General features: G+C 50.5%; 6 protein-coding genes across 6 annotated transcripts; 3 read left to right on the forward strand and 3 right to left on the reverse strand.

The window, feature by feature from the left end:
- Positions 1-2,939: 2,939 nt before the first annotated feature.
- Positions 2,940-4,487, reverse strand: P170DRAFT_178157 (ATP-dependent RNA helicase SUB2). Its single transcript, XM_024842650.1, has 4 exons — positions 3,932-4,487; positions 3,521-3,881; positions 3,212-3,469; positions 2,940-3,160 (listed from the first exon to the last, which is right to left on the reverse strand). The coding sequence occupies exons 1-4, from the start codon at positions 4,197-4,199 to the stop codon at positions 3,115-3,117; spliced, it is 933 nt and encodes a 310-aa protein (XP_024704536.1). The 5' UTR covers positions 4,200-4,487; the 3' UTR covers positions 2,940-3,114.
- A 919-nt stretch (positions 4,488-5,406) lies between these two features.
- On the forward strand, positions 5,407-6,386 carry P170DRAFT_178211 (ribonuclease P Rpr2/Rpp21/SNM1 subunit). Its single transcript, XM_024842652.1, has one exon. It carries the CDS (start codon positions 5,742-5,744, stop codon positions 6,321-6,323), a length of 582 nt encoding a protein of 193 aa, XP_024704537.1. The 5' UTR covers positions 5,407-5,741; the 3' UTR covers positions 6,324-6,386.
- Positions 6,387-6,870: 484 nt separating this feature from the next.
- Positions 6,871-7,777, reverse strand: P170DRAFT_178142 (uncharacterized protein). Its single transcript, XM_024842649.1, has one exon. The coding sequence runs from the start codon at positions 7,638-7,640 to the stop codon at positions 7,134-7,136; it is 507 nt and encodes a 168-aa protein (XP_024704538.1). The 5' UTR covers positions 7,641-7,777; the 3' UTR covers positions 6,871-7,133.
- Positions 7,646-8,407, reverse strand: P170DRAFT_329031 (uncharacterized protein; the record flags this gene model as incomplete). The annotated part of the gene is made up of 2 exons (XM_024843357.1): positions 7,646-7,870; positions 8,132-8,407. Coding segments are annotated over 2 exons (501 nt in total), but the record flags the coding sequence as incomplete, so codon positions are not given.
- Positions 8,408-8,678: 271 nt separating this feature from the next.
- P170DRAFT_178207 (uncharacterized protein) lies at positions 8,679-9,818 on the forward strand. The gene has a single exon (XM_024842651.1). The coding sequence runs from the start codon at positions 8,931-8,933 to the stop codon at positions 9,645-9,647; it is 717 nt and encodes a 238-aa protein (XP_024704540.1). The 5' UTR covers positions 8,679-8,930; the 3' UTR covers positions 9,648-9,818.
- Positions 9,523-10,992, forward strand: P170DRAFT_436854 (WW domain binding protein 11). Its single transcript, XM_024849241.1, has one exon. It carries the CDS (start codon positions 9,990-9,992, stop codon positions 10,875-10,877), a length of 888 nt encoding a protein of 295 aa, XP_024704541.1. The 5' UTR covers positions 9,523-9,989; the 3' UTR covers positions 10,878-10,992.
- Positions 10,993-11,457: the final 465 nt, after the last annotated feature.

An 11,457-nucleotide genomic window follows, 5' to 3' on the forward strand; every position in this document is an offset into this window, starting at 1 on the left:
GCATCTTCCTCGCGTGACCGGAACTATATATATTCTATATAACAGACAGACTGTAAGGTATTGACCTACCACTTGGCTCTAGCAGCACACATCCCCTATGGCTTAAAAAGTCGAAATACCTAGCATCATCTTGATCTTCGGATCCATTTCGTCAGGTTGACATATAAGCATCAACGTCTAACGATAATTGGCCACTTAACATCCCCAAACCGAGACGATCTACAAAGTTGACTAACAGTCCCTTTTCCTCGTGGCCCGTCGCAAGCAACGATCTTTCCCAGCTCGATAGCCATGACTTCGTTCATACTCCGTGGATGTTCGAACGCAGCACCATCACCAATCATAATATCTACTATTACGCAATACTCCATACCCCCAAGCCCAAAAACCTACCCAAATTAAAATATCCATCGAAAACGGACCGATCCCCAATCCATCCGTAGCCTATCCCACTCCGCCGCCATCTAGCATAAAAGCACCCCCTTAGGGAATTAGAGGCAAGCCACCACGCGCACCCAGACACGCCGACTACGTAGTCCGTACGCGGTACTCCGCAGATAGCAGATACGTTGGACTGAGTCCCGGTCTGCACGGAGTAAACTACGGAGGAGGAAGTACGGATATTCGTCAACGCCAGCAAGTGGACCCAACCGTCGTTGCTTCGCCACATCTCCGTCCACGAAACGACTATCATTACGCACTCCTCCTTCTCCGAGCCGAAGCTTTCTGGACCAGCCCTTAGCTACGGCGTGGGTTCTTCCACACTTAGCTGGTCCAGACGCTGAACAAGCTCAACGGGCTCCTTGGTGGTAACCGGTGGTGGGCGCGGAGTCGAATCCTCGCGACCGACCGGTGATCTACGCGGCTGTCTGGGTACGCACGTCGCTATAGCATCTCCAAACCAACGTACATGCCCAGGTAGAAAGAGGTATGTAATGTAGATACTCCATCGAGTATAGCCCAGACTCCGTCGAGAAACGGGACTCGTGTCGCTTGGTCTGGTCTTGCGGGGTAGGATTGCCAATGCCAATGCCAATGCCAATTAACAGTGGGTATGTATGCGATGGATGGATATGCTTTGGTCTGTGTTGGTCTGGATTGTGGTTCTGTCTTTTGATCCTTCTAACCCACGGAGGACTTAGGAGTGTGTTTTCGTGGGCGATGTGCATGCATGGCTGCACGGATGCGCTGCGCCGTCAGCCTCTTCTAGTAGGGTTCTCCTTTTTCATGCATAAGCGATTCTTTAGCTTATCTGTTTGCTTGGTTTTGAATGGAGCTAGAGGTTAGTCCTGGATTTAATTAAGTACCTAGGAGGAACTGGGCTTATGCTTAGGTAGCTCGATTCTAAATCTTGTCCAGATAAGTAATCTATCTTGAGTTACCTAAGATGTGTTCGCAGAGTATATGATGAGGAAAACTATATATCCCTAGGAGTCCACAATGTAAGTCCGTCACTTTTCTAGTAGATTGCTCAATTACTGCCTAATAATAAGCAACTGGTAAATTCACCGAGTGGATCGTTGTACTTACCTAGATCCTGCGTTAAGGCATGCGCAAAGTAGATCAAGGAAATCAACTGTCTTATGGACTTACAATGAGAAAGTCTTCTGAAACTCTTTTGGCATTGTTATTCTTTGTTTTCTCCCTCCATTCGGCCCAAGAAGACTATTCAAATATAATAGTGGTGCGTCGCCTCATCGAATTCGAACATACATATACTACGTACAGTTCATTTAACCAACCCAAGCGACCAGATAAAACACAAGAAGAGCAATCAAAAGAAAGACTCCCATACCAACCATCATTCTCATAGCCCTAGTAACGGTACAATCTCTAAAAGTCCAAACTCTATGTGAAAACAACCACCAGCCAAAAATAAAGTACCGAAAACAGCCACCACCGAACCCAAGCATTCCAGCTGAGGTGCACATCATACGATAGTCAACCCTATGCCTCACACCTCACGAGTAATGTCCACTATGGACGAATCCCATGACATGTGATTATAATGTGAATCACAAGCAAATGTTCGAAAACAGCCCTATCCACACTCAATGCTACCTACCCAAACCCACCCAATCCATCCCCTCAAGTCCCAACAATAGCCATTAACCACCTACTCCATAATCAACGTTACATACGGAGTCAGTAAGTACAATCCCATTATCCAAACCCCGTAATATTCCAGACGACTTCCCCTTCCAGAAATGGCGAAAGAAAGAACACCGCTGTGCTGAAACGACGCCGCGTCTTCAGTCTTCCCCCCCATCCTGAAACCACCTACTCCGTAGTAGGTCGTAAAACTTTGTCTGGCCCTAGCTTAACTGAACCATTCCACGCCGTAACCACCTACCTACCCTAACCTACCTACCCAGCTAATGAGTGGGACCGCCGAACGGGGCCGATGACGAACCACTCTCTTGTCTACGTAGTTTGGTACGCCGGTAGTTATCCGTGCAGTCTGGACTCCGTGTGGTTTCAGGCGATGAGGCCGAGGATGACACGAACGAGTGTTTGGTTGTTTCGGGGGGCTGCAGTTAGATTGTTTCGGGTTTTGGTTTGGGGCTGGGTTGAGGCTGGACTTGTCTGGGCGTTTGATGTTTGCTGCTGGAAACCTGTCTGTCTGTTGAATCCAACGTGTTCTGCGAGTGAATGAGGTTACGAGTTGGGGATGGTGAACGCGAGCTCGTATATTTTGCAGACTGCTACGTGGAACATGGCAATGCATATCGCGTACAAATATACTACGCACTCGAACCCGAAAGCAAGTAGATTGATAATACAAGGCTATCAGAGACATTGGTACAAAGTTGTCATCGAAGGCACCCCGTTGATTAAAAGCTGAAGACCGAGTATGTTTTCCTTCCGGTTGTCCCCGATCCCTTTCCCATCAATTCCAGCCAGTGCCTCAGACGCGACAAGAGACACTTGGCGGAGACAAATCACATCCGAACCATCACGCCAAAAGAAAAGAAACAAAGAAACATGTAAAAGAAATCGAAGAAAGAAAATCGAAGATTGGTAAGCCATAGAAAAGACAAAAAACGCAATTTTCAACAGATACAGAATTGACTCGACATGACATGGCATCTAATCAAGTTTGCTTTTCACCATTTAAGCCATGTAAGTAGAGGAGTCGACACCACCCTCGGGGTATTCACTGGGCATGATGTTAGTTTCTGATCGAATCGGATCGGAATGGAAGACATACTCAAGAGCAACAACGAATCGCTTCTCAATCTCCTTAAGAACGTTCTCATCATCTTCGCTGCTGATGAAGGAGATCGACAGACCCTTGGTACCGAAACGACCCGCACGACCGACACGGTGCAGATACGAGTCGGCATCGGCGGGAAGATCGTAGTTGATGGCAAGGTTGATACGCTCAATATCGATACCACGGCCGAACACGTCAGTGGCAACGCAGATACGCTTGTTGAAGTCCTTGAACTCCTTGTAGCGTTTGATACTGTGGCTTCTGTCAGCAGGATTTCGAAATGTCCAGAGAAAAAGAACTTACCGCTCCTCCTGGCTGACACCAGAGTGGACGGCGATACTGGGGAAGTTGCACTCGCGCAGCAGCTTATCCAGCTCATTGGCGCGGACAGTGCTCTTGACGAAAATGATGACCTGGTTGAACTCGAGGCTATCCAGCAGCTCGTTGAGTTTCCGGTTCTTCTCCGCCTCGCTGAGCTTGATGTAGTATTGTTGCAAACCGTGAAGGGTAAGCTTCTCGTCGTTGTCCACGAAGAGCTCGAGAGGGTTCTTCATGAACTTCCGGCAGATCGGGCGCATTTCTTGAGAGAGAGTGGCGCTGAACATCATGACCTGCTTGTCGGCAGGGGTGGCGCGGAAGATCTCCTGGACGTCACGGCGCATGTCTGTATTCGAATTAGCATTGGCAACGGAACAAAACCGACTGCAAACATACCGATCTGGTCAAGCATCTTGTCACACTCGTCGAGAACGAAGGCCTTGACGTTGCGGAGGGAGATCTTCTTGTCGCGGACCAAAGCGTTGAGACGACCGGGAGTGGCGACGACAATGTTGGGGTAGGTCTCCTTGTTCGACAAGAGTTCGATGTCCTTCTGAATGGGAGTACCTCCGTAGAAAACGGCGGTCTTCACATCGGGAAGGTACTTGCTGAAACGAGCGTATTCGTTCTTGATTTGGTAGGCAAGTTCACGAGTGTGGCACATGACAAGGATAGAGCACTCTCCAGGAACAGGTTCCAGCTGGTGAAGAGTGGTCAAAACGAAGACGGCGGTCTTTCCGAGACCAGACTTGGCCTGGCACAGAACATCGACGTTCAAGATAGCCTGGGGGATGCAGCTTTGCTGGACTGTAATAAGGCGACACGGTATGTTAGACTTGTGTTCGATTCATAACGTTGTGTAAAAAGAAAAGCAATATCCGCGTCGCAGAGTCCGTCCATCCCTCCGAAGTCGTCGAATTTCAAACAAGTGGTTCAATCCTTTCTCGTTTTGGGACTGTTTTCGACACCAAGAAAAAACCCGTAGAATGAAAGCACACAGGTCGACAGGTTGATTCAGCTGCAGCCAATGATAATCTCTACCAAGAGCTTTCATGCAGACGGCAAGAGGACATCCACAGTCCATGAAACAGAATGGTGCCCAAAAGAGAGTACCGTGTCTTCTTTGTTTTCATGATGGAAACAAAGAGTCAAGAAGACACCACGGTTTCAACCGGAATTGCTTCACGCAAATCTCCGGTACTGATTCTTTGCAAATCTTTGATCTCACCGTAAACTTGTTGAAAACAGAGAGAAGAGCAAGAGACAAAAACCGGCAGGCTCGCAGAGGAGCTCTTATCACCGGCGCAATGCTTTCGTTTTTGTCTGATTGGAAAGGAATCCAAAGAAGATATCCTCATGCCGTCCACAAAGCTCGAAACCGGAGAAACAGGTGATCCCAATGCGACTTCATATAATATATCTCGCGGAGATGGACGGACGGACGTAGGAACAACGGAGCTATGGAGGGAGACTTGTGGAAAAGAATTATGTGATGGAACTAACCCTCCGAAGGATGTTCGAAACCGCAATCGGTGATGGCACGTAGAAGTTCTCCCTTGAGCAGAAAGTCGCGGAAACCGGTCGAATGAACACCGACATAGCTTCCCTTCTTGTCAACAGCCGCCGAGTCGCCCTTCTTGGCGGCATCTCCATTCGCAGCGGGAGCGGCGGCGGTGGCAGCGGCAGCCGCGTCGGTGGTCTGAAGCTCCTCGTCGGAGTAGTCAATGAGATCTTCCTCGTGAGACATGGTGATTGCTGGTTGTGAGATTAAAGCTGTGTCGAACGGACGAAAGAAAGAAAACTCTAAGAGTCGCGGCGCGCGCTTTTCTTTGCAGCAGCGAGAGCTTGGAGTTTACGGTAGCGGATCAAAAGGAAAGAAAAACTGGGTCTGAAGTTGAGATAAGAAAAGCAAGAAGGCCGTGAAAATCGAAAAATGCCCTCCTTGAATTCTATGAGATGGATTGAAGAACGGGGTGAAGACAGAGGAGAGACGGAGGCGATGGAGTTGGGGGAGAAGGGCGAAGTCGCGGGAGGGATGAAAGGCGAGAGAGTTCAAAGGCGCCCGGGTCACGTGTGTCAATTAGTCATGGTCTCATTGTCAGCATTGCTTTGTCGGGCCTAGCGCCGTCTTTTGCCACTCGAAGCTTCTACCCGCCCGGCCTGTTTGCGGTCGTGTTTGCGCCGGCACGATTTCCAAAGCCTCGACATGGCGAAGGTCAAGGGCAAGAAGGGCGTGGCCGGAGGCGTGAACAGCCACATCCGCGCCCGATTGAATTATTTGCATGCCGCTGCGACATATCTACAAACGGGCGAAATTCCCTCCCGACGATCTACAGGCCCAGATCCTGTCGAAGGCGCCCAAGCGGAGGACAAAGAGTCGGAGCCTGTTTCAGCTCGCATTGTGCCGCAAGTTGTGAATGACGATGAGGCGATCAAAGAAGAATCAACTACCGCTCCAACACCGACTAGTCTGAACCCGAACCTTTCACGAGTGCTGATTTCTCATATGCGCGGAGTGTCTTTGAAGTCCCAGCTTCGACTGCCGGTCGAGGTCAAGCGGTCATTCTGTAAACGCTGCGAGACACTCTTGGTTCCTGGTGTCAATTATGTCCAAGAAATCAGGAATGACAGCCGTGGCCGAAGCAAGCCATGGGCGGATGTCTTGGTCGTACGATGCACCACGTGCGGGACGGAAAAGCGTTTCCCTCAAGCAGAGAAACGAAGCAAGAAGCTGGCAGAGCGTCGGAAAATGCAGGAGCCAACAGAGAAACCAGCGACAGCATCTTGAGCTCCCATGGCCAGTGGCGTAATCGACCACAAACGACAAACTTTTGCCTGTCTAGGCTGCGGAAGTCGACCTCGATCAGGCGTCCTCTAGCGCCCTGACTATTCACATGTCTTACCTCGGATGTCGTCATGGAGATGGCATCCATGATGAGTCCTTGAAGGTGATTGCACAAACACATTCGCCCCTTTGGCATGGTGTTACACCGCACTTGGCACAGGTATTGCGGGAGTGCAGGTTCGAGCACCACAATTGGATGACCACCATCAAATCACGGGCACACAGCATGAAATGGCCAGGTTCTTCGAGTTATCTCGCAATGTCGTCGCTGAGGCTAATGGGATCCTTCTGATGGGACATTCGTTCAAGTAGTACGATCCAGCAGGGAAATATCAACAGGGCCATGGAAAAAGCTACGGAGAACCCCTATGAAACAATATCAAATGAAAAACATTAAAAGCCCGACAGTCATGCTGGGGCCCTCTCATTTATGGTCATGACAAATATCCCGGTGAACAAACGCATTGTAACTAGAAGGGTGACAGCCGCTCAATAAAACACATGGATGGGAATGCAGATCGGGGAATCGCAACGTCATACAAGAGGCAGCATATCCAAGTTCGTAAAACAAAATAAGTCGCCAAAGAAGGACAAAAAAGAAATCGAAAAATGAAGGGGTAGTGACAAACAAAAAGGAACTCCGGGGAGAACACCATGCTTATTCCTGTCGATTTTTTGATTCAACATAAATCCAAATGTGCCGCGAGGCAGGTATCTCAGTCTTTAGACAACGATCCTCTCCAAAGCACCAAGCTAGACGGACAAAGAAAAGAAAAAGAACGAGAAATCTCCTTCGGCGCAGCACACATACTGCATACGGGCATTAAAGCAGTCATCAAACGCTTGCAACGGCGGCATAAGTCGTAATAACACAGGGTCCGTGAGGACAAGGGCAGTATATAAACACGTGGGTCTCCTTTTTGCCCTTTCAGGGCAGTTTGTTTTCATGCATGTTTCCTCTCGGTTTTCGGGGGTTGATAATGGGTGTACTTGGTCGTGTTGGTAGTATCGTGTTGTGAAGTCATGGTCGTAATCATCCAGGAACGTAAGGGAATCGGTCGGCGTCAAGGGATTGTGTGGGTAGTCGGAAATAGAGAGCGTCAGGGAATTGAGCAAGTGCCTCCAGGGCAAAGACATCGGGTCAAGGTGGGACGAGAATAGAAGAGACGGAATGAACGTAGAAGGGAAATGGCAGGGACATGATCCAAGAGAGTGCGGTTCGGCGAGTATGGCCGATCGGATAGAACCAATGGCGCGCATTATCGTCTGCGACGGGCGGCCTGATCCAGACGTTGGTCGAGGCCTTCTATTCGGCCACGGTAGGCCTTCACAATTTCTCTGATGTGTCCAATTTTCGCCATCTCATTCTCCAATTCATCGATTGAGGCTAGGATCGAGCGAGTGCGGGCAATCTCGGCGTCGGCGTTGCAGATGACGTTTCCGGCGCGGTCGTAACTGTTTTGAAGCGAAAGTTGCATTTGTTCCTCGAGCTGCGATACATTGTTGCGTTAGAATCAGGTTTACTGGGTTCTGGGTAGGCAGGATGAGGATATGCAAGTGGGACAGCTTCTGTGAAACATCGGTCGTCTGACATATTTCCGCAACGACATGGGAAAGTCTCGGTGAATGTGGAGAGAACCAAAACAGCACCAAGAGAGCAAATGAATCCAAAGAACGCGCGAAGGAAGGGCAAGAGGCGAATGGATTGCGAACAATAGTAGAGAAAAGCGGGATGATGGCAAGGCACGTACATAATCGATGCGACTCCGGATCTGTTCCTGCAAGGCGTCCAACTGATGAGAGAGCGCTCGGAGGCTCATCGGATCCAACAACAATCGACCGTGACTGCTGGCGGCGCTGGCGGCACGCGAACTGGAGTTGCTGGTTCGACCGGTCCCTCTGCCCCTGGAAATCCCATTGCCGGCATGGCCACCCTGCAGCGCAATCTGCTGTTGTTGCCGGAGGATCTGGATCTCGGAGGAAGTAAGGCCAAGCGAAGTGTCGGGGATCGAGGCTGATACGGACATTTGGTCCCGGCAGAGACATGCTCCAACCGCGACAGGTGTCTAGGAAGCGCCGGTCGATCTCGATGTGTGGAGATGGGACGGACCGAAGTTCATGATGATGGCCGACACCAGTGCAGGAAGTGGAAATCCGATCAGGGGAGGAAATGAAGGAAGAAGAGGAAAAGAGAGGGGGACTTGAAGTCGACTTGGCACGATGTTCTTTTTTTCTTTTTTTCTTCTGGGTTTCTTTTTTCTCGTTCAATTTTAGTTTTCTCGCGAGTGGATTGGATTAATCCAGGTTTTCTTCGTCCGTCTCCGTCCTTTTTTGGTTTTCTGGATTATCGTGTTGGATCGTCTCGTCTTCTGGCGAAGGGATCGATGTCAGCAAAAGAAAAGGCCTGTAAGAAGCGATACTTGGCGAGACATTTGGGTGGAAGGTCAGCGGTCGTGAATGGGTCGGGGTTACACTGACGAGCATGCGATTCGATCCAGAAGATCCTCAGGGATGCCTCGGGATAGGAAGAGGCCAGAGGAGAGCGAATGAATGGATGCGGAGGACGGGCGCCCTGGATCAGCCTTGCCGATGGATATACTTGCGATGGTGATATTCCGATGCGCGGTGATGCCATGCAGAGACTCGAGGGTTCCTGAAGAGCGAGTCTTGCTAATTCCTTACTCATGGACTCGGTCGCAAGTATCTAGAGAAGGGAGTATAACTCCAAGTAGGTACAGAGAATCTACATCAGGAAGAACTCACGGGACCGGCATCACGGGCTCTCTTCCTCTCCCGGCACTTCTTCCGCCTCGTCGTTCTTCCTTTTCCCTCTTCCTTTCCATCTCTCCGTCTCTCGGTCCATCCATTCCACATCCATTCAACATCTATCACCCTCCTAAATCCAATCAATCCGTTCCTCTCCCCGCCGATCGGCCATCACACCGCCCCCAGATCCGCCGCATCTTAGCGCTTCTGCAAACGCCCTCCATCCCGTCCATCCTATCGCCCGTTCCTCATTTTCTCCTGGCGAAACAAGGAAACCTAGACCTAAAATCCCGCTGCCCAACCCGTGAGGCTAAACCCTGCAGTGACCGATCCATCCGATTATTGATTGGTCCTCTGTCCTCGATTTCTTTTTTTCTTTCCCTGCGCCTGGGCAAAAATTCGGAGACGTCCGCGCTGACTCGCTGCAAAATCGCGCGCGCAGCCGTCTTTTTTGCCGGCTCCATGCCTTCGGGCTTTCCACCTTACCCTGTAAGATCCTGATTGGTGTTTTTTCTGTTTTTCTTTTTCTCCTTTTCTTTCTTGTCGCGGGGATGCACTGGTGGCGTTTGCGCCGGGTTTCTCGCGCTGAGAAAGCTCCGAGTAGAGCTGTGCCCAGGTCGTATTGCTCAGAGGACATGCCAACAGGATGTGACGGGGATCTCAAGGGTAGAGAACTGGATTGACGAGCTAATCCTTGCGCTTTTCTTGTTTCAGGTATAATTATTATTCTATTCGATAATCGACATCGACAACGCCGGCGGCGCAACTAAAACAACCGCACTCCGACTCCAACTCCCATAAAACCCCCCTCATCAACCCAAACAAAGACCGTCCACCTCCAAAATGCCCAAAGATAAAGAGCGCTCGATGAACCCCGCCGCGGCGCAGCGCAAACTCGACAAGCAAAAGAACCTCAAGAAAAGCAAAGCCGATGCGCTGGCCCGGCGGAACGAGAAGCTCGCGCGCCGCAACCCCGAGCGTATCCAACGACAGATCAACGACCTAAAATCAGTAGAAGAGACGGGCCAGCAGCTACGGCCGCGCGACAAGGAGCTCCTGGGGGCGCTAGAGCGGGATCTACGAGCCGTGCAGAAGGCGCGCGAAGCGCTGGGCGACAAGGCGCCGAAATTCGAGCATTCAGGACCGAGACGCGACGGACGAGGAGACGGGGCTAATGTGCTGGGAAAGAGAAGGCGAGATGGACACGGCCACGGCCACGGAGGAGGCTTTGGACAGGACAGCGACGGCAGCGAGACGGACGAGGAAGTCCGACGGATTCCGATGCCCCGGGACACGCCGCCGCCTATCCCCCGACAATACCAACAGAGGCGAAGAGATGGGGACTCTGGCCCCGGTGGTCCCCGTGGTCCGCATGCGCTGCCGGCCAAACCGCCCGTCACGGAATCCAAGACGGTGTACGAGGCCCAGCCGGAGATCAAGGACCTGCGACAGGAGGCCATCAACAAGTTCATCCCGGCGGCTGTACGAGCAAAGCAGGAGTCGATCCGGGGGCAAGGGAAACTACTCGAACCGGAAGAGATGGACCGACTCGAAAAAGCTGGATATAATGCTGGCCCGGCACAAACTGGGGGAGACGACGGCACGAATCAACCAGGTGGCGAAGACGAAGACGACGATGATACCCAGCGAAGACTCCAGGAAGAAGAACGGCGGTTCAACCAGGAACTAAGATCTGTGCAGATCGAAGAGGTCGAAGACGAAGAGGCATGATTGAGATAAATACCTCGATGAAGCTATAGCTATCTAGCTAGCTAGTCTCAGCCGGCTGCCCTATTCTGGGAAAGCAAAGCCGCAAAGAAAATCCATGTACAATATACAAACATATGAAGACATTACGTCCATGTCTCCTTTCCCAATACTTTTCTACGCTGAATCTTATTCCAAGCGAAAGAAGCAAGCAATCGACATCATCGACGAATATATGTATTCCAATCGATATTCCGCAATTCTATAGCAGAACGTCACCAGAAAAGAACAAGATAAGAAACACAAAATCAGTATGTACTTCCATACGTAAGGAAGAAAAAGGAAAAAGGGCAAGACCAATAACGCCTAAGCCAAGAGAAAACCACCAGATAGAGCGCCCGTCCGTGGGATGACAAGCAACAGACGAAGAAAGAACTCCACACCGAAACAAGGAAAATAAGTCCGTCCAGGACTAGAAACGAGTGGAAGACCACACCAGATGATGAATGATTCAGAATCAAAACTCTCCAATGCGAGAAGAAAGGTCAAAGAATGTCCTGGACTGGAGGAAGGAAAACCACCCAAAATCAACATAACCACACAA

This window comes from Aspergillus steynii (assembly GCF_002849105.1).
Source record: "Aspergillus steynii IBT 23096 chromosome Unknown P170scaffold_4, whole genome shotgun sequence".
NCBI lineage: Eukaryota > Fungi > Ascomycota > Eurotiomycetes > Eurotiales > Aspergillaceae > Aspergillus > Aspergillus steynii.